The sequence below is a fragment of the Letharia lupina genome (genome assembly GCF_014066315.1).
Source record: "Letharia lupina isolate WasteWater1 chromosome Unknown contig_16, whole genome shotgun sequence".
Classification (NCBI taxonomy): Eukaryota; Fungi; Ascomycota; class Lecanoromycetes; order Lecanorales; family Parmeliaceae; genus Letharia; species Letharia lupina.
Window position 1 is genome coordinate 252,767 of NW_023502985.1, and position 21,604 is coordinate 274,370.

The following is a 21,604-nucleotide window of genomic DNA, read 5'->3' on the forward strand; positions in this document are numbered from 1 at the left end:
TTGAAGAAGATCTACAAATGCAAGTGTGAAAGCTGTGTTGTATTGATCAGCGGCGGAGTGAAGCTCCATATTTGCCCCTTGGCTGACTCGAGAATCATGAAACAAGAGACTGGGGTGGAGCCTGGCACCTCTACCCCATCGATTCGTCCATAAATGCACAGCCCTCACAGCCTTCATTCTTCGAAATGCGTCAATCAAGAACGATTATCTATACCACTTCGAGCCCCAAACACTGATACTGCGGGTTGGAATCCCAATCTCGCCAAGTCCCCATCTAATAGATCCGCGCTGCCGTCTGGGATAGACCACAACACACTTGATGTATTTGCTACTATCCCTTTAGTGAAGCAGAGAAGACGGTGGCGCTCAGAGGAGCGGGGTAGAAACTTGCCGATCGTTTCCAATACACGATACGCTCGAAAGAACCTCACACGAGGTGCGGTTGGCTGCATTGTGCAAGGTAATACGCTAAAGTTGACTAATCGCGGATTTTCGCCTCAGTAAGATACACCGCCTAGTAAGTGTATCATGGAGATGCCGGCCGGCCCTTGAGCGAGCCTTATGCCCACCTCCAACGGCACCACATCGGCGCCTTTGAGGAAGCCCAAGGGTGTAGTCATCGCCCAACCCTATCTGACGCCGCCAGGATTCTTTGAAGGGCTTGCCGTTGCGCAGATGAGCTGATTCGGCCCGAGACGCGTTCTCTGTCCGCTGGGTCCTAGTGCTCATGTGAGACTGAAACCCACGTCAGTATCGATCCCCTCATTGCCAATCAAGAGTTTTAAGGCACTTACCCAGTAGCGCCTTTCCCCGCCGTGTACAACATACGGAAGAAGAATTTATTGAATCGAGTAGATGGCTCGGCAGAGCTTATTTTGGCTTCTGAGAAATCGTTGGCTCAAGCTAGCTTTTAGAAGGTCAGCCATTCTGGCTTCAATGCTTCATGATTACGAGCGTTTCGTAAGCGCCCTGTAGAATAAACTGTCTAAATTCAAAGTAGCACAATTAAGTCATTTCCGACCTCTGTATCCACATCTTGACCAAAAGCCGTTCCGTGTGACGCATCGGCAGGAATCGCAGGCTGAATGGAGAGGCGCGACGATCCGATAAAGGTCAACTTAATTCTATGACCTCTCGTCTCACGCAAAACCTCATCATCTCTATGCCGACCGGTTTTCCTACTCGCCATGGAGAGTACCACGGAGTGCAAAAAGCAAAAATCTGAGCCGATCTCGTCAGTCACGCCTTTGGGGCTTTATCAAGCGTGTGGGATTGGGAAGTAAACAAGCTTCCGTCTTAATCGTTCTTGACGCCCGCGTCGGGTATTCACTGCAGGTGTTGGACGGAGAGCAAGGTCATGCGTTCAGAGCATGCATGTTTTATCTTCTTCTGCTTGTTTTCCGCCCGGAGCAGTATATAGATCTTTTGAGGGGGGCACTTTGGAAAGAGATTTTCATGAAAGAAGAGGAGGAAATTCGCCACGCGCTTTAAGTATGTGTATATAGAAACCATGGCATATGACCGCAGTGCAAGAGTGAAATAGACTCAGATAGGACCTCACATGAGATACGTTCGTACGTATGTAGAATGTTTGCGAATTGAAGAAGAAAGTTATACTTATCGGTTGGGAAAGCAGCGATCTGCTTATTCCAGACTCAGCGTTATGTAATTGAGGTATCAACCGGCGAATCGTGATAGAAAGAACAAAGATATCAAAGTGGGTTTCCATGTTGCGTATCCCATGTCCTGGCAGTTGGTAGGATCCAGGAGCTGTTGATCGAACGTCAAAAACTCGCACGGCACAGCTCAACGGTGAAGCGAGCTATAGCGAAAACGTTTCAATTTCACAGTTGCTTTTTGAAAGCAGATGTAAATTCTTATAGCAGAAGGTTTGATTGTGTGCCTTGTTGGTCGCAATGCTTGACTGCCTTGTGAAGAAAGCAATACTTGATGTTCTGCCAAGACATCCTACTACCATTTTATCAGGACAGAGGATAATATTTGCAGAAGTGGTTGGGGCAAGGGGGTCTTCCCGGCTTCTGTGGAGGAGATCTACCTGAACGTGAGATTCGGCGGACTTGATGACACTGTATATTGATAGAAACAGCGATACATGTCATAACATTCAGAAAATATAGCTATAAGACTTGATCCGGCGAAACCCCTCGTTGTCCCACGCATTCCAGTGCCCCTTGCAGCGATCTTCCGATCACTCGTCCAACATCTTCGCATCACCATCGACCTCTTCTCCTTCCATTTTCCCTTCATCTTCTCCTTCTTCAGGAAACATCTCATCATCTTCTCTGAACAGCATCTCGCCGTCCATCCCGAGTCCCGCAAACTCAGCGTCTTCTCCTTGCTGAGCAAGCATACCATCGTCAACAACATGACCCCCTGCATCTTTTTCCACCGGGCTGTCCTTGATGTGATACCTCTTCCTGTGCCATTGCAAGCCATTCGGACTGGTGTAGCTTGCGGAACATCCTGGCTCTTGGCAGAAGTTGTCTGCTATTGGGGTCTCTAGGATGTCCGCCTTCGTAAACCAAGTGTTTCCCCAGCGTTGACCGGTGGTAATCAGCATGGTCATGTGGGTGAGGACGCAGGATCTGGACATGATAAAGTCTCCCGCCCGTTGCCTAAATCGCAGCGCCAGATCCACGTAGACGGCATCACCGCCCTCGAAGTCCATCCATGGGTAAGTGAAAACCCACCCCTTCTTCACGTCTCCAGGGTCCTTGTGAGGGTCGACGTAGGTGTTGATGAGAAGAGCGTGGCCGAGGAAACAGCCCCAGTCATTGGCACCTAAGTCAAGGTGGCGTAGTTTCCCCTCTTTTCGAAGCCTTTGGTAGCATGTGTGATACTGCTCCCATGTTTCCGGGTCCAAAGCTTTGAACCAGCCACTGATGAGCCTGTGCTCCCAGGTGGTCTCGGAAATATAGTCGAAAAGTGCACGCATAGCTTTTGGTGCTGCAGGAAGGGCATCGGCGGATACAATAGGATCCCAGTTGCTGTTATTATGGAATTTCATTTACCAGTACGCGAAGTGCTGCACCATATTAGTAAGTAAAATGGTGAACCATGGGTGTTGAGGTGCATACATAAACTCCGTACTGGCACTTTTTGGCATTCCAACTACTCTTCTCCTTCTTCAAATGGTTGCGGTGCCTCGGGTCTTTGGCCAGATTCGTGGGAGGAGGAAAGAACCGTAAAAGCGTCATAATCACAGCCATGGAGAGCGAGTAAAAGATCTCCCAGAGGGCGCCATATGGTGAGAACATTCCTCGCTTGGTGAACCAGATAAGGTCGACTCCGTCAGACGTTCTCACAAGCGTGCTCTCATCGATGGCGAGTAGTGTTGCGGCGAATTGATGAGCAGCTGCAACGTAGGCCTCGTCGCTTGGTACTTTCTTGACAGTCCCCTTGAAAAAGTAGTCCGAGTGCATATCGGCCTTCAAGACGCGATAACTGCTACAGAAGATACCGGAACCGAATTTCTGGACGCCCTGGTCGACATAGGTAGGTCGGGTAAAAGAGGCCATTTTCCTTGAACGGAGGGTCAAGATCAAGAAGCTGTAGGGATACTGGTTCTCGTGAGATGAATGCTTCAGCTGTTGGTTGAAGGGTAGTGGCTAGATGGAACTGGATAGATACAGAGAAGTCAAGGCCTTGTATTCAGTCCACACAACACCGCGCTAGTTGGTGAGCAGGCGCGTGGTTCAAATGTCTCCCATGGGGCTAGCCCATCCGCGCCAGGATCCAGGAGTAGGTGGCAGGATGGTATCCACGTCCAGGTTCTTCAGGTAAAGAGAAGAAGGCAAGCATGAAGCCTCCCTCCTCCAAAACAGTACCTCCTTCCATAGGGACAGGCTTTTCCCCCAAACGTGGGCGAACAGCCCCAGTGCCTGTCACAGCTTACATTTGGCGATTTTAGTCCTTGAAACGGATCTCGTACCTGTTCCATGTTGTCGAAGGCTTCCAAATGCACCTCTTAGTGTCCTGGACGGACAATCATCTGGGACAAACCACCAATGGCGCCTCAGAGACTCTGGACTGCACAAAAAATGTTCGTTTATGCTTCTGCTTTGAAAGCCCTGGAACTGCAGTCGGTCTTCTGGTCGTTCAGCTTCCAGTCCACAATGGTCCAACGGTCAAGAAACATCATCAATGATCCAACTTGGCAAAGGGAGGGTGCAACATTGCCTCTGACGTTCAGAGCCAGGATCGTACTCATTTGAGCTCGAATAAGAGGTTGTCATCAATATAATGCCTGTTTATGTATATTCGAAGTCGAACCTTGGTAAGCGGTAGCTTCATACTTTCATCCAGAGTCCAAGGAATCGGCTCTGAGTGACCTGGAAAGTCCATATGTCAGTCTCATTTTCAAAAGGACTGTGCTGTCATATGTTTGAGCTCGGCAATCACGGTCTTTCTTTCCGATTGATTGTAAGAGCCTAAGGCTTAGGAGAAAGACAAAGATGGGGAGTTGTGCTACTATACCAGGAATTGAAAAGTTTGTGCCATGAGGAAAACATAATAAAATTAACATCTTTCTTACCTGTCTTACAATGGATGGCACAAATGTGATATATAGGCGCTGGAAACAGCTCATGACCGTTATAGCGTGCAGTGACCGGCCGAAAATGGGACTAATGCCTGGGGTGTCGAACGGCCAAGCTCAACAAAATATAGAGAGCTGTCCGTGGATGTAGCGAAGAATCCAGGAGTATATATGTACTGATACAAAAACTGAAAGTGAGAACAGTGACAATATTGCAAACTCGAATTGCGGGGTTTCCCACGTTACAGCTCAACAAGATTCGGGTAAATGGCCATACAGATGGCGAATGATCCAAAAGAATATATATACAGATCCATGAAATAGAAGATGTTATCAAGACAATACTGCAAGTTCGTCTGGCAACCGGCCAGGTAAAGGCTCTTATAGAAAAGTTCTTCACATGAGGGAGGAGAATACAGCAAGCAGACGTGGCGTTGGCGTGAATAGCAGCATGTGACATGTAACATGTGAATGCAGTGCTCAAGTGATAGCTGTGAGGTGAGGGTTTGTCATGGTCACGTCGATGTGAGGCAAATAGTCCAGGAGTGCGGTAAGAGAGCGATGGTGGGGGTAGAGTAGGATTCGGCGTTGGCGGCTACGAGTAAGCCCAAGCCAAGCGCTGAGGGCAAAGCCCAAATAGGTGACCAACCATCTCTCCTCCGTTCTCGCTTCGTCAATGACAATGACAATGACAACGACATTGTGGAAACCCGATAGAAACTGTGTCGATGATGCAAGTCGAGGTAGTGGAGCTGTCTTGGAACAGCTCTGATCCACGGGTCCTGGCCATCTCGGAAAGTGACGGAGAGACGGCGCCTTCCCTGAAGCTAATCCCTCTCGAACTGACACCACAGTGAATAACAGCTCTGCCTCTATAATAGATACGCCTGCTTGACATAGGTCTCTCGACTAAGCCATACAATAGACTGGAGTGACTGGTGCCTCTCAAGCGAAGTGACGGGTTTGTGTCACTCATGCTCCAACGAGCACCCAAGCGCGCATTACTCTAGACCTGGACCTTCACTGGGAGACCGCCACGATACGAAACCTCGTCACTGTATCGACATTTCACACAAGTAAGAGGCAGCACTTCACTGCTACGGCTAGCGCGACCAGTCACGCCTGTCTATACGGCAAGGAGCTACAAGATTTAGGAGGAAGGAGAGAGCTTACGGTCTTGGAAAAGGAAGGAGGGGACTACAAAGGGGATGGCATGGCTATGACAGGATACGGGTCGGTGACATTTGGCAGGAGGGATGGAGAGGAGCAAATGAACGCGCCTGACACGGGCTGCCGGAGACCTGTTGGTGCAGGCGAGCATAGACTCAAGATCATCATGTCAATATCGCTACAGATTCCGTATACAAGCCAAGCCAATTCATTCCTGCGCTTTGGACTCTGGAATAGGAAAGACGTCGATGGTTGAAAGCTCTGGCTCCCACTGCTAGCCCCACTTTCCAGGATCTAGCAGGTATGCGCACGCTGTAGAGGATGTCCTGGAGCACGTTCGAGACAAGGATGACCAGCGTTAATGCTGTTGGCAGGGAGTAAGATGTGCAGGATATTCGCTGGGCTGGTAGCACTCTGGGGCTAGAGGAAGAAAATAATCGTGCTGGACAGCTACGCGATTTATGGGCCCACGGCTCCAGAGAACTTGCTACAGCGTTGACGGGTAGTTTTCATGCTCACTGGACGCTAATTGATTCACTGCAGGCCAGCGATAAGGTAGCATGGCGGTTGTAAATTTGTAGATGCATCTAAATAGCTAGGCTAGGATTGTGAGATGCATATGGTGACATCTGGAGTTGAAGCAAAGACTACGGGGAGCGAACACAGCTCGCAGTAACCGGACTGTAACAGAGCACACTGTTCCTAATGTGACCCAAACTTGTCGTTCCAGTCCTCCAAATTTTGGACCTCCTTGACTGAAAGGACACTTCTGACCTTCGATAAAGCTGTTGCGATATCGCTCAATGACACCGGACTCATTCGTACTCGTGGCTTGTCGGTAGGGTCGAGTTCTACCAGTTTTCGAACAAGTGCTCTCGGGTTTGGACCTCAAGGATGTACGATCTGTTGGCCGTCTCGTAAAGTATGCTTCCATAAGATCAGCAGTGTCATCAAGCTCGACAATGTGGTAAATTTACTTGCTCAAAACAGTTGGAGCGGACGACTCACGTAATTTTGAATTTCTGAGTTCGCCCATGGCGCGCACAATGTCATCACCCGAAAGCAACCTATGCTTTTTCATGCAGTTCCCGGCGAGTAAGTCCAGCTGAACGGTGGCCGCTGGGGTATCGAGATGCAGGTCGTACATCATGACTACACAACAAGTGCATGACAAGACCACAAGCTACCGACATTCTAATCTTCACTTACCTTTGTGGCATTGCAGCAACTGTAGAGTGAACAACTACGCTCACACCTTATCCTCCCCAAGCTTTCAGCACCGCTACATCTTGAGCAGAGCCAGTGAAAACCTAGTAAGTACAGTAATTGCGTGCACCCAATCTTGCGAGGCCAGAATTATGGCTGTATGCACAGCTGACGTTCCTGTAAAACAGAAGACGTCTGCGCATACCAGAGCCAAGACCGGTGACCTACCTTACAAGGGCTCAAACGCAGCCGATTCCCAACGGCCCATCCTTTGGTTCATCGAAATTCTTTCTTCCTGCCGGTACCCTTCCTCCAGGTAACGAGCGGAGCCGGAAAGGACTATAGGGGTAGAATAAGAGAAGGTTAGTGCTGGGAGAAGGGACGAATAGATGATTCCGACTGTGGGCTCATCTGCCGATTCGAGCATAAAAGTGGCTTGAGAAAGGCTTCCGGCACGACCTATAATTGCCAGAGCTGGCCTTGGCTCAAAGCGCTCGGAGTATTCACTTTCTTTAAACCCCATGTCTTCACCGGCAAACGGTGCATCTCAAATTCAATACCCTCACGCCGCTGTCTATCCGAGCCTCGTTCTGCGACCAGCTTCCCAATCACAACGATTGACTTAGCAACAGACAGAAAACCCCCATGCTTTCACAACAGAATGTTTTCACAACAGAATCGGTAGTCGTTACTACTATCTCGAGCAAAAGCGGCGAGGGCGCTGATCCCTGCAAGTCCTGCAGCTCGTGAGCCTTCTTCGCAATCACACATTCTTGTGCTGATCATCAGTCAAGACAGCCAGAGCGAAAACCTCCAGACCGGCTTTGGTCGGAGGATGTCGTTTGTTCAAATAGCTCAACCTGGGAGAGAGAAGGCCAGGAGGTGAAGATAGACTCAGCAGCGAAGGACCAGACGATTTCGAGAGCGCTCCGGGCCGTTCCATCGCATCAGGCCCTTGCTAGAGCGTGTGCAGTCTAAGGAAATCGCGTAGTGGAGCAACACCTTTACACAGGGTAAAAGATAGGGTCAGCAAAGATTTTGAAGACTGAATCTTACCTTCATGCAGTTAGTTTTTATTTTACCCTAACGCTTTCAAGTAATCTCACGAATACAGCACTAAAATAACACCCTGGTCAATCTAAAATCTTCATGTGCGTTTTGAAGTCTTCAAAACGCACATGAAGCTTGAGCACTTCGTGGCCAATTATTTTATTTAGTGTCCGCGATATTTATCTATTCAAGGTTAGCCTTGAAAGCTAGATCCCTAGTCTGTAGACAAGCTTGGTTTCATACGCCGGCAACTAGACTTCGGGGCTCGTATCGTGAAATCTAGCTTACGATCTTGGGGTAAGCGTTGCATTATTTTGTGAAAACAAGTCTTCAAAATCGTCTTCAAAATCTTTGCTGACCCTATCTAAAGAGAGACCGATGTTGAAAACACGAGGCCCACGGCCGGAATATGAAAAACACGCTATACTCTGCGGAAGCCTGAGGCTTCTGGAAGGTCTGAGAAGGAGAGTTTTATTAGCAGTACCTGAACAGATACCTAAACCAGGGCTTTCTCTATCTGCTAAACGTCCGGTGATTGGGCTATCTTTGCTGATTGATTGGAACTGGGGGTCTGTTTATCGCAGGAGGGAAATCTTGGATGCGGGCGAGGAATCCCAGTATTGGTCACGTATACGGAGATTTCGAAAAGGGTCATGGATTGATCAGATGCTGCGAATATGTTATGTCGTTGCACTCTACATTTTCGCGCCTTATGTACATCCAGAAGGCACATGTAAATTCCAGAATAATTCAAAGGATTTCATTTTGCCCCAGAACCCCACTTGACAAGCCTCCCAGACACATGCGGAAAGACCATCCAAGCGTCTGCCTCCTTTGGCGTTTCCAGCTCGATTGTAGACCAGCTACCGGCCTCAAGCAGGTGCTTCTCAGTAGGTCGATCTAGGTGGCAGTTGCCCAAAGCGTACGGCCAGACGAAGTTATAGACCACTTTGCAATTTCAGCCCTCGCTCTAAGCCAGTGGGTTGGGAAATACATACGTTGAACCAATTGAGATATATAGTCTTCGCTCTTGACATGCTCATAGACGATCATCTGCCCTCCCGGCTTGAGCAACTGGTACAGATCTTTCACCAACGCCGCCGGCTTGGGTACTGAGCACAGCACTTGTACACTCGTGACAGTATCAATGGTTCCAGGCTCAATACCGTACTCGCTGAGCTTCTCAATGTTCTCCACTCCGCATGGAACAATGGTATAGACATCGCTCAACCCATTTACCTTGACGTTGCTCCGCAAAGCATCGTGCAAGTCAACGTTTGGCTCAACGCCATATATTCGGTCGATCTTGGAGATGTCGTAACGGGGAAGCTGATTGCCGCTACCAGGACCGACTTCGACAACTGTGCCATAGGCTTTTGCGACAAGTTTTGGGAGATCCGTCTCTAGCTCTCCGGCGGCAATCGTCTCGTCTGGAAATGGTTAAGATTATCACGCTGGACGCTTTAAGGCCAGTCGCAAGACTGTATGCATACCTATTCGAAGCCACAATTTCCCAAAGATACGTTCACTCAATTTGCTCGGACTGAGGACATCTTTAGGCCGGGTTTGGAAGGTCACGATCTCGAGCAGAACAAGAAATGCGCCTGTTAGGAATGTAAGCGTTTGAAGAAGGACCAGTCTGACCGTACATACCATAAGCAGCAATCGCAAGGAATCCTAACGGTTCGAGATAAGCTACTAGGCGCTTGAAAATGTCGAGGGTCATGCTTCGATCGTATGTCTTTTAATTTCTGTCGGGATACTCAGCCTAGATTGAGAAGACAGCCATATATGACCAACGACATTTTACTTGGAGGAATGGGATTCTACGCCAATCATGAAGAACTCGCAGGAGTTGTGTGTGTAAAGTGCATCCAAATGACGGAGCGGAATGCCAAGCCAGATCACATGATGAAGATCCTTGCCGCCACCCGGGGCAAAAATACGAGGAATCCGGGGCAGCGGAGCGTTAAATTACACAATATCTTCCGCATCTCTCCATTAGTCTGGACTTGGGACTCAGCCTCAGTGCCAATACACCCATGACAGACCCCAAGGAATCTAAGCATTGCAAGTATCTCCTCCACGGGAGCTTCACTACCGAAAGAGCATTTCGCGAGAGCCGCCTCCTGAACTAGAGACCCAGACATCTATTGTACGCTAAATGCGCAACTCAACAGCATTCTGATGCCTGCGCGAGCTCGAGCTGGGTCAAAGTTTTTGGACTCCTTGTCAGTGAAACGCACGAAGGAACCCTCTTGTCGGTACTCGGTCACTCGACATGCTCTCCCAAGAGGCGAATACTCCATATCAAACCATCACTTCGGCAAGTGACGTCTGATGGTAGACCGACTAGAATCAGCATCACAGAAAATCAAGTACCCTCAGAAATCTAGCGCCTGAACCATTCGCTACTACCCACCTTCTTTCATTGCAAGACATGGCTTCTTTCCAGAGCTTGCCCAACGAGTTACTCGAAGTAATTGTCAATAACTTGCCGCGGCAGGACCTCCCTCATATACGACTGACATGCTCTCGATTGGCACAAATTGCAACTAAGCCAATGTTTAGAAAGCTTGTTCTCGGTACCAGTACCGAAAGCGGGAAGGGCTTCGTCGAGATTCTTGCATCTGAAGAGCTCAGGACATGCGTTTCTCAGCTAACGTTCAACAGCTTTCAGGTTGGCCAAAGGGTAAGAAAATTCCTACTTCTGCGCCGCAAGCTGACTTTACGGACAGGTCTGCGAGCGTGGCGCTGCTACCCTACCGAATGAGGTCATCCACACTCTTCGCAACGTTTGTGCATTCGAGAATCTTGGGTCTGTTTGTATAAACCTCCCATGGAATCGTCGAGCTACGGGATCTCTTAGAAACGTTGTTCCGCAACAGTATCATTTCCAAATCCTCGACATGATTCTTGCCAAACTGCTCACTCCGAGTGGCCGTTCGCTACCAATAAAGACACTCGCACTACACAATCTGCCGTCTAAAAATACCCCTGTGACGGAAAAGAAAGGGTTCGATAGGTTCCTTGGCCGCCTTTCGACACTCCAACTTGGTGTATGGATGCACGACAAAGGCGTTCCTGAAAGTAGAGATCATATCGATCTAAGCATCAAATGCTTGGACTTCTTTGCGAAGCTTCCTGTAGTCTGGCTCACGCCAGCACAAAACCTGTCCACCCTGGCGCTTTGCTCCGATGATCATTGGGGCTACTACCCAAAAGTCGATATTGAAAAGACGTACTTTCCCAGTCTTCAAGCGCTCGTGTTGGGGAAGCTTTGCTTCAGTCACGATTCAAAGTTGGAATGGCTACTGAAGCATGCCACCTCTCTCCAAAAACTTTACCTGGTCGATTGCTCCATTCTTCGAGAGGCTTTCTTCCTTGGCCAGCAAGACAATGACGGATATCCGGCCGGCAGGATCCAGCGGGGGAATACAGATCAGAGAAGCTATACTTATGAGCGTTGCTGGTCTTATTATCTCATGGAGATGTCCTTGTCATTGAAAAAATTGACTCGGTTCGTGATGCACTCCCGCAAATCAGCAGCAGCGTCGTTTAGCTCCTGGAGAGACATTCCTCCTAGTCGCGATGAACGTTACATACGATTATTTGCCGATGGAGTATTCGAGCCTTGCACAGTAGAACAAGAGCTGACAAGCGAAAAGGAGGATTGGGATGCGCTTGCGAATCTATTGGAAGTCACGACGGCACGTTCCAACCGCCGTCGGGGTCCAAACGATCGCCAATTTGAGGAGTCGATTCCGGGGTATTGGTGAGACGTGATATCTTGGGGGCAGGAATTTTGAGCGATACAAGAAGGTGTTACCAGTCCAAAGGTGGTGCCAGGATGGATTTTGGAGCAGCTTTATGTTGTAGGATCATCCAACATGATACCAAGTTGCAAATCAGCGCCAATGAATCCTGAACTTTTCCGTACGGGGCCCTGTCTGTATCACGTCAGGCTTTCTACGACAGGAAAAGGTACAGTTGCTGTGTAGAACCCTTTCAGCTGTACCCCATGCGCGACAAGTCGAAAAAGAAAACCACATCCTCTTTCCGAAAGCATGTCTAGTATCGGTATCCAAACCTTGTAGAACACAACCCCGCGCCTTACCAAACTCATTCGACATATCTTGCGCGATCTACATGAACTCTCTCAACAGCATTCCTTCAATATCGCATTCGTCACACCACTAACAGAACCTTTCCCCACCTCGAATATATAAACCAGCCCATTTCAGTGACCACTCCACTACCCTACCCTCCCCACTCACAGCCTCTCACCCCCCTCCCGCCCAGACTCCATCCCCACTCGATCGACAATCTCCCAAAGCTAAAACCAACCATCCACGACCACATCACCCCACCTCCCCAACCCCACGCCTCACATTCGCACACCAGAGCCCGACATCCGCTCTCGAACACGTGGCCTCCTCCTCCTCCGCCTCCTCCTCCTCCTCCAAAAACGAAACCAACGTCCTCAGAAACCGTAACCTTCCATCTACAACTGCCCCAGACCTGGCTCGCACCAGCGTCGCAGGATGTCAGGATATGGGATCTGTAGGCAGATAAACCCCTGGGGCTGGTGTACAAATGTCGATCTCCGCGGCCGTTTACTTGCCTCGGGTGGGAGACGTGACGCTGGTTCGCTTCAGCTTCGGTCAGGATTGGGAACTACTGTGGTTTTCGGATCGGGCGGATACTCTGACGCGCCTGATGTTCTTGACATGTGGGATATTGGATCATGATGCGGTCACGAGATGATGGTTTGGTAGCGAGGGTACGATAGATATAGTGCGCGTTCGTGTTTGGTTAGCAAAGGTGTGGGGAACACGAACGCTCACCGTGTGCATCTACCTACTTGGGCGTGGAGGGATTCGTGCCGGGAATGGTCGCATCGGATATAGCGACTGACTGGGCTGGTGCTCTTGCCTATCTCATCTGGGGGAATCTCTTTTTGGTAGTAATGGATACATCCTGAATCCCATCATCTCTGACGGTCCGCCTCCTCCCTCTGTTGCGCTAACCACTCACAAGCTTCTCTTTGTGTTTCCTTCGCTGCTTCGGGGTCTTCCCGTACCCTCTCGGCTCTCTTTCGAGATTCTTCCTCCGCTCTTGCCGCTCGTGCTATCCTTGTTGCCTTCTCCCGCGCTTGCCGGCGTATTTCCTCTGCTGCCCTCGCCTCTTCCGAGTCCCTCGTTCCATGCTCACGCACCTTCTCGGCTCTTCGACGTGCCGCCTCCGCCGCCGTCGTTGCTGCTCTTCTGTTCTCCTCCTCGACTCGTCTGACCCTCTCCTTGGCCCACCAGGTCTTCCGGTTGTTGTCCTTTTCGAGCAAATCTTTGTGGTCTTCATGAGCGGTCCGGAGCTCGTTTTTTGCCGTGTTAAGGTGGGCGTTGATATAAGCAGACTTCGTTAAAAATTCTCGATGCCGCTGGGCGTTGACTTTGGGGGGACGCGACTTGATAAAGGAGGCGAACCAGCCTTGTGCTTTCTTCTCCTTGCTGACTGCTCTGTCCTCTGCATCAAACAAGTCGTTGAGGCTGACCAATAATTCCCGAATCTCACGTTCGAGATGTTGGATTTTTGTGATTCTTGCACATTTCTGGACGGTCATTTCGCGTAATTCTGCGGACCAGAAAGGAGGATCCCGTGTATAAGCGTTATAGGGCTCGTAATATGGTTCCCTCCATGTGCGTACTGGTGGATTTGATGGTTTAAATGCGGCAACTCTATCGTAATTTGCGCGTTTGTCATCCTCACAGAGGGCTTCATAAGCGGCTTGGATCTTTGTGCAAACCAGAGATCATCAGCAATGGATTTCAACGACAATGGCTATTGCTGACCTCTTGGAACAACTCTTTGGCGCTTGGGTCTCCCTGGTTCTTGTCCGGGTGCAATTGCAGTGCAAGTCTTCTGTAAGCATGCTTGATCTCCTGCTTTTTGGCATGTGGAGGGACCCCAAGTGCTTCGTAGAAGCACCTGCCAGCCGGGGCATTCATGGTGTGCTGCTCGATCGAGTCGTGATAAGAGGTGGCAACCGAGGTGTTGTAGTGGTAGAGACTGACAGATTCATGAAGATGAATGGGACCGGGGTAGTCGTAGTGGAAGAAGTTCATAGGACTGTGGTGGCAGCTGTAGACTGAGACGGCCCTGAGATAGAGAGTGACTCCCTAGACCCAGTAGCTTGATCCCCATTGTGTTGACGCTTGTGGGGTGTCTGGTCCTAGGTCTTGGCAGTTACTCACAGCTGCACTTTACAACTAAAGTCGATCATGGGTCCTTCTGCTGTCCTCTGTAGGTTCGAAGTTAGACAGTTTCAGTCGATGCTAACGATTCCCAGATCGCAATAGTCTCTCCAGTGCTCAACGAGGTCTTTTTGTAACATAGTACCCTCAACTCTATCGCAAGGTTCCGGACATTATATATGTACTAGCACGGTGCCGTGTGTAAAAATGCAGCAAGCGTTGCTGTCGGCCTTCAGTCAGTGCCCGAGGTCAATACAGCTCCCCTTTGCTTCGTTGGTCAGTCGCATCACTTCAATCGCGATTCTCTGAATGACCTGGCAGTATGAGCACTTGAGAGTCAATGCATCATCTTGTCGATAGCGGACCATATGATCTTCATGTCTGCTTTGGTCCAGACTGACTTCACAGCAGGCCGGCGGGGATTGATGAATCACTCATGGAAAGAAATAATGCGCATTGATATCTAATGAAATCTTTGACTGAAGACATGAAAGTGCAATCAAGGAGACTACGGTTTGTGGTTGCCTAAAGTGCAATATCCTGGTACCGATACGGATAGGTATGTCTACAGTATGAATAAGATGGAGCATTTTCGGTGAACGGAGAAATCGTGGTGGCTTCCAGTAGCAAGACTCGTCGTTACGTGATTCCCTTACTGCGTATTTACCCCTAAGCTGATTTCTCAGTAGTTCATTTTAAGATTACAGAATCTGTTTGAGCATATCTTCACCACAAACCACTTTGGCACAATATCTATGGCATAGAAAATGTTCAACTCAATGTTGTGAGTAAACATGTACCCAATTTGTCTCTCGTCAAACTTGAGAATTGAGGAGTCATGACACTATATTAGATCTGCAGGAAAATTACCACTTCCACCTAGATACGAGGATCTAGACTTGGCGCCGTTTCCATCTTCGCTTGAGTATTGCGGCGCAAGTTTCAGTCACCACCAACAATGGCACAGCGGATCCCGCCTCAACTCTGGAACTCTTCGGCTCACCAAGCCCCCAACCAACCCAACAAGCGGTAGTGCGCCATACACGCGCGGCGCAATCGGACAGCTGTCCTTGAGACAAACGAGGTAAGCCGTCAATGTCTTTGTTCTCTTTCACAGTCACCCTACCCACTCCTCTACACCCTCTGCCTAGGTCGCAAGCGCACCTTTGGCGCCTTTCATGCTCTACATACCCCTTCGTCATCCTCCCCCCTGGCAGGGAAATGCATCCCGCGGCATGAACAAAAGATTTCAAGCTACCGTTGGCACTTTGATCGTAATCGTTATTCTGGCATTCACCTTTGACCCTCTGAATCTAGCCCGAAATCATCCATCCTCTTCCAAATCTTCTACATCCTCACTCATCCGAAACTCGCCATACGCTTTCGTCACCTTGCTCGCCCCAAATCCGAAACTCGACAACAAGACTGTGCCGGATGACGAGGATGAATACTTTGTCGGAACGCGAGTTCTGGCATACCAGCTATTGCACGCCCCGAGAACAGGCACCAACACCTCCATCCCTTTCGTCGTCCTCGCAACTCCGGATATACCTGAGTCAAAATTGGAGCGGCTGAGAAAAGATGGAGCAACAGTAAAAGTGATCGAAAGGATATCAGAATCATGGATGAAGCCAGGCCTACAAAGATGGAGAGACATGATGTCTAAGCTCCGAATGCTCGAATTGACCCATTTTGAGAAAGTCCTCTTCATGGATGCAGACATGTACATTGCGGAGCGCATGGACGGCATCTTCACCGACCCCACCACAGAGCCCCTCACACCAAAGCCAGAATTAGCAGTAAAAGACGAAGGCCCATTGCCCAGATCTTACATATTCTCCGCCCAGCAATACATGGAAGGACGCGTCCATCCCTACCCGCCGCCTGCCGGTGACTATTTCTCTGGCGGCTTCTTCCTCTGCCAGCCCAGCATCGAGATGTTCAACTACTATCTCACCATTGCGAAAATCAAAGATCGCTTCAACTCCAACGCTATGGAACAAGGATTGTTGAATTATGCGCATCGAAGAGCGGGGCCGATGCCGTGGACGGACATCTACTACAAATGGACTACGTCGTGGCCGAGCATGAAGGAGTATGAAGCTGGGGCACACAGCTTGCACGAGAAATGGTGGGATGAGAAGATCCGCTTGGACCCGGATCTGAGGAAGCTGTGGTATATCGCTAGGGGCGAGATGGACGGCTATTACCGTGGCTCAGAGCAAGCCTTAGAGCTTTTATGAGGATGTTCCTCAGGGTCTCTTCCCTCCGACTGCCGAATTCGGAACTACGTACGAGGAGTTCCGCGCTATCTGGTGGTCTTACATCAGTCGCTACATCGCGTTTGTATGCTTGCAGATCTTCAAATGCACCGGATTCATGGAAAGATTACCCCGGAAATGTCAGATTTGAACTGACAGCAGAGCCAGCCTGGAGGACATACATCGCTTTCAACCACGTGATTGCGCGGCAAATCCTGGCGTTTTTCCGATGGAGCCATATGATATCCTCTCCTGAGTCCAAAGCTAACGCCAATTTCCTGGGCATCTAAGGAGACTTATCTGGCCACCGGCCTATGCAGCCCAGATTCGCGGACAAAGTGCAGGGTTCTCCCTTCCTCTACACCATCATCATTTGGACCAGCTAGGCAGAGACTGCATTCGATCTACTAACGCTGGCTCCCTGGCCTCTGGTCTGCGACTTCGGGGCTCTGCAAGATCGAGGAAAAAACAAGGGATTGGAATAAAGACGTTGGAGAAGGAACGATTGACGGCAATTGCTTTTGAAACCCCCGCGGACGCCATAGTGGCGAATATGCTCAAGCGTACACAGTATGATTCAACAGACTCCATGTACGCAATATAGGGTTCTGGTTGGTGCATGCATCCAGCCAGCAATGACCGGTATTTGCCTCCGAGATTACAAAATGTAGGGGGAAATGATTCATCTATCCATCCTTACTGCTGCTTCTCTGCTGTTACCTCTTTGAAGTGTTCACGGTGCAGTGGCAAGTTGACATAGAGCATAGAAATATGCATGATGCGTGCTTTCTGTTCGTGGTCCGGGCTCGTTGAACAGCTCTTCCGGTAAGCCAATGGCTGATGCAGGTTCTTCCGTGACATTGCCAACACACTTTTCTTTATTGCATGTGATCTTTCCGTGTATTCCACTCTAGCACCCAATGTCCAAGAGGCCACGTAATTTCCTTCAAAGCGTTTATGAACGCTCGGCAACTATAACGTTCACTTTTCTACAACCATCAACCCGACCTTCCATTCTGTACAGCTTCCGACAGCTGTCTTCTCCAAAAACATTTCCAAAGAGAACATACATGCTGTGCAATCAGACTGCTTAGTGAAAGCGTCTGGCCGACAACAAGAGGACAGCAGAGGTAAGGCACACAACACCTCCACTCTCAGTCCCCGTACTCCTATTCCACATCTCTACCACACTCTTCCTTTGCCTTTCACCCTCTATCCATACACATGCGCACACCACACCTTATGCAACATCCTTCTGTCATCAACCCACACACACAACACCATCCCCAGCGCACCTCAAACTCTTTACTTACACTCCGCCTCTCCCAACAGACGCGTCGTCCAACTGCAAGAAAATGTCACAAGCACGTGCTGCTGCGCGTACAGTCAACGACATGAGCGAAGAGGACTACCGCCAGATGCGGAGACAATACAACGACCAACATCCGTACGCGAGTGAATTGAGCTTCGAGGAGTATTTGGAGGAAGCTGCCCGCGCCGGGACGGAACATGGCAGGGTGACGGGCCGTGACGTCTCCGGTCCTCGTGGTTCTGGACATAGTTCCCAGGAAGGCGGGCGTTCCAGCCACGATAGAGGCCTTGCCTCTCGTCCTCGTCCTCGCGGGTCTGAGCACCGTTCTCAGGAAGGCGGCCGGTCCACTCACGATCGGAGCCTTGTTCCTCGTCCTAGTCCTCGCGAAGAAGCTGAGCGTTCCAACAACGATCGAACCCTCATCTCTCGTCCTCGTCCTCGCGAGGACGAAATGCACCACGCGACCGGTCCGTCACACGGCTCTGAAAGTCGATGCGGGACCGGTCGCCGTGACTGTGACGATTCACTCGATGGCGACTCCTTCGATGACGATCCCTTTGATGAGGCTTACTCCGACAATGATACTCTGGCTCACAGTCCTGGTACTAGCACTAGCCGCTTTTCTGCCGATCGCACTCTCCGAAGACATGGCACCGATCACTCTCGTGAGACACATTCCCAATCCTCCACCTTCGCGAGCAATGTCGACGAGTTCGAGGATGACGACGACTACGACGATGATGCACGTGAAGTCATACGGCCCACTACTCGTCGTGGCCCCATCTCGCGTCCTCCACGTAGGGTGCAGTCTCCTCCACTACCGCCTCGTAGCGTGCAGCCTCCTCGCGTCACTTTCCCTATTCCGAGCGGCGGGAGGATACCACCCTCGCCGTTCACTTTTGCGCTGCCGGCGCAACCACCGCCTTCGGCTCGCTCTGCGCAGGCTGATGGTCGCACCGGTGCTGGCCATGGTGCTCCTCTACGTGGCACCCAGCGCGGACCTCCCACGGCGGATGGTACCCCTTTGGACGAGACTTGTTATGATCCTCGAGGCGGCCCTCGTCCGGGTGATCGTCGCAGGCATTAGGAGTCTTCGCGACGCAGGGGGGTAGTGTTGGGAGATGGACTTGCGAAATTGGATGTGTGCAAATTTTCACTCAGGATAGGGCTGGGAAAGAAGGAGTTTCTGGCGAGATTGTCTTTAGGACATGACCTGAGACATTGCCTCGTTCTCTTTCTTGCTAGGTAAAGTAGGTGGAGCATAGAGGTTGCTCTGGCAGACCTTTCGACAAGACCCATAAGTGTTCCATAAACAATACAATTCACTGTCTCGAAGCCGAAATCATCTTAGATACTACCACTGCAGTAATGATCGATGTTGATGCCTTCAGTGTCCAGCGCAATAATAAACGTCGCAACTACAAATAGTCTCGCGTTCTCCGTTGGCCACATCTAAAGAAAGACCCAAGCCAGCTGTGTGAGAGAAGCTTCTTTTACACGCTCCTTTTGCTCTGTCAGACCACTATTGTTCGTTCATACATACGTTTCTGTTTGATCGAAGCATGCAACAGCTCCACCATGGAATTAGGCAGTCAGGTAGATCTTACAAATCGGCAAAGAGCGCACGCATGGATCGACAATCACGCCATGTCGAGGTGCAAACCGACAAATAACATACCTGTGCTGCGCTTAGCTTGACAACAGATTATAACATCGTCAGTGCCTTCGCCCTTCTCAACAAGCTACCCAGAGCTCATGGGTTCATTAGCTGAAACATATATAGTAGGCGTCGCCACACCTCGAGGAGGATTTTCGAGTTTTGCAGAGTTTCATTTCATGCCATAATAGGTTCAACTCCTAATAGCGTTGTTACAATGGTGTTGTGGTTATTGTGTTGTTTCTTTTTGACTGCCATGGTGGGGTATTTATTCGTACATAGCCCTTCCTCATGGTGAAGCGCAGGGATCTCATGCATCTTTACAATACACTCTCTTAACTCGTTGACGTCGTCAACACTGACTTGCCGCTTCAGTCTTTCGAGTGATGACGCACACTTGCTGACACAAGCATTTAGCACTATAAGATCTCAAATCGTGTCCAGAATTCTCTTCTTTGCAACCCTCTTCGTCATCCAACATCTTCAGTCAACAGCCACCACCATTGTCTTCCATATCGAAGCCTATTCAATACCAAGTAAAGAGACCTTAGATTTTATCGAAATAGGCCCTAGTAAGTACCAGACATCCCTTAACTACAGCAGCATAGCACTAACCTTTACTAGGCTCTTCATGATGTCTCAGCAACACCATAAACAAATTCGGCCCTTCATGGACAAAGCCACATTCGATCACGTCTCAGCAGTGTTATGGGGTTCCCACACCCTTGAATATCACACCAACTATATCAATCCGCGTACATGGTGGATCGATTCTGATATTCGCGAGGAAGCCCTCTACTTCGCAGATTTAGCCCGTAGGCTTCGTATAGGGGCTCCGCAAATATCGAGCATACCTGGGTACCATCACCCCAGTATCTTCCGTGACGAGTATTACCATCAATCTATTCATCGGCAAGAATATCCTGGATGTTGGCCGCTCGGAGACCTCCCTGCGGTGTCTCCTGCGGCGGATCCGTATGGTAGGATGACGTATCCAGGTTGGCCACCACATGCCAATAGGCCAGTGGATATCAGCTTGGGTGGCTTTTCCCGTCAGCCCGAAAAACATTCGTTCACACATGGCCCAGAGATGCCGAATCACCCTCAAGGGGCGCCCCGCGCTCCGATTTATCGTCGTCCCAGCATGGATTTCGTTCCTGGTGTTCCACATCCATTTGTTCCACCTGTGTTCCACAATGCTGCAAAGAACGATTTCGGGCCGGCTCCTCCACCGCTCGTTTTGTGGGGCACGAACGGGCCTGCCTACCAGCATACTACATGCGCCAACAAATCCGGCTACTCATATACAGGATATTTGGGGTACGGCGGTAAATATCCATTCAACGCTCTGGCGACTGGGGAACTGCCCGACGAAGAGTTCGTTGCGCCTAGTACGGCCACTTGCTTCACCGGTGAACACCAATATGCCAATTTTGCTGAAGTTAGAGAGAAGAGTACGGGGATGGCGGGATCTTCAGAGGTGTTATCGGCTCCTGATGTAAAGAGTCCTTCCATTCCTCTTACAAGTGGTCAGGCCTCCCGGTTTCATGCCGAGGTGCCTTTACACCCGAAGGTCCAGGTGCCGACAGTAGCTCGCGAGGGAAGCTACTCTCGCACTACTACGGTCGAAGATCACCCTGAGGATAGCTCCGATGAGGATTATGTCAAACTTTACACGTCGTCGACGGTGGAGGAGACCAACAACGAAGCCGGCTTCGATGAGAGCATAAAAAATTGGTTCTGGTTCGGTGAACAAGCCGCCTGAGAGATATGACGAGGCTCGTGGACTAAAAGCTGACGGGGCGAAGACAACGATGACGCACTTCTAGCATTTGATAGATTCTGCTGCTATGGCATTCACTAACAGCAGAAGATCACCATAAGGCACTTCAGTAAGCAAAAGATGGCCACTCAAGGCTGCTAGCGAAATCTGTGTTTGTTCAAATACGTACCGCCTGTTGCGATCACGCAACGGGATTAATTCAAACATTCTACACAAATGAAGTGATGTTCTCAATCGTAAGTGCCTTCACCAATGCTGGACTTCGGTCATCGGGAAATCGTTCCTGCAGAGTGTATCAGATCAAGATGCCAACGCCTCAAGAAGGCATCTTCTCTGCTCCGACGGAGCGTGGCCTT

At 49.9% G+C, this 21,604-nt stretch overlaps 7 protein-coding genes across 7 annotated transcripts; 4 read left to right on the top strand and 3 right to left on the bottom strand.

The window, feature by feature from the left end:
* Positions 1-2,209: 2,209 nt before the first annotated feature.
* On the bottom strand, positions 2,210-3,539 carry HO133_002883 (uncharacterized protein; the record flags this gene model as incomplete). The annotated part of the gene is made up of 3 exons (XM_037293808.1): positions 2,210-3,008; positions 3,033-3,046; positions 3,099-3,539. 3 exons carry the CDS (start codon positions 3,537-3,539, stop codon positions 2,210-2,212), a joined length of 1,254 nt encoding a protein of 417 aa, XP_037149886.1.
* A 5,205-nt stretch (positions 3,540-8,744) lies between these two features.
* On the bottom strand, positions 8,745-9,710 carry HO133_002884 (uncharacterized protein; the record flags this gene model as incomplete). The annotated part of the gene is made up of 4 exons (XM_037293809.1): positions 8,745-8,932; positions 8,983-9,414; positions 9,478-9,588; positions 9,638-9,710. 4 exons carry the CDS (start codon positions 9,708-9,710, stop codon positions 8,745-8,747), a joined length of 804 nt encoding a protein of 267 aa, XP_037149887.1.
* Positions 9,711-10,424: 714 nt separating this feature from the next.
* On the top strand, positions 10,425-11,763 carry HO133_002885 (uncharacterized protein; the record flags this gene model as incomplete). The annotated part of the gene is made up of 2 exons (XM_037293810.1): positions 10,425-10,676; positions 10,723-11,763. 2 exons carry the CDS (start codon positions 10,425-10,427, stop codon positions 11,761-11,763), a joined length of 1,293 nt encoding a protein of 430 aa, XP_037149888.1.
* A 1,211-nt stretch (positions 11,764-12,974) lies between these two features.
* Positions 12,975-14,106, bottom strand: HO133_002886 (uncharacterized protein; the record flags this gene model as incomplete). The annotated part of the gene is made up of 2 exons (XM_037293811.1): positions 12,975-13,775; positions 13,834-14,106. The coding sequence occupies 2 exons, from the start codon at positions 14,104-14,106 to the stop codon at positions 12,975-12,977; spliced, it is 1,074 nt and encodes a 357-aa protein (XP_037149889.1).
* Positions 14,107-15,470: 1,364 nt separating this feature from the next.
* Positions 15,471-16,478, top strand: HO133_002887 (uncharacterized protein; the record flags this gene model as incomplete). The annotated part of the gene is made up of 1 exon (XM_037293812.1): positions 15,471-16,478. The coding sequence occupies one exon, from the start codon at positions 15,471-15,473 to the stop codon at positions 16,476-16,478; it is 1,008 nt and encodes a 335-aa protein (XP_037149890.1).
* Positions 16,479-17,851: 1,373 nt separating this feature from the next.
* Positions 17,852-18,895, top strand: HO133_002888 (uncharacterized protein; the record flags this gene model as incomplete). Its single annotated transcript, XM_037293813.1, has 1 exon — positions 17,852-18,895. The coding sequence occupies one exon, from the start codon at positions 17,852-17,854 to the stop codon at positions 18,893-18,895; it is 1,044 nt and encodes a 347-aa protein (XP_037149891.1).
* Positions 18,896-20,135: 1,240 nt separating this feature from the next.
* Positions 20,136-21,230, top strand: HO133_002889 (uncharacterized protein; the record flags this gene model as incomplete). The annotated part of the gene is made up of 1 exon (XM_037293814.1): positions 20,136-21,230. The coding sequence occupies one exon, from the start codon at positions 20,136-20,138 to the stop codon at positions 21,228-21,230; it is 1,095 nt and encodes a 364-aa protein (XP_037149892.1).
* Between the last annotated feature and the right edge of the window lie 374 nt (positions 21,231-21,604).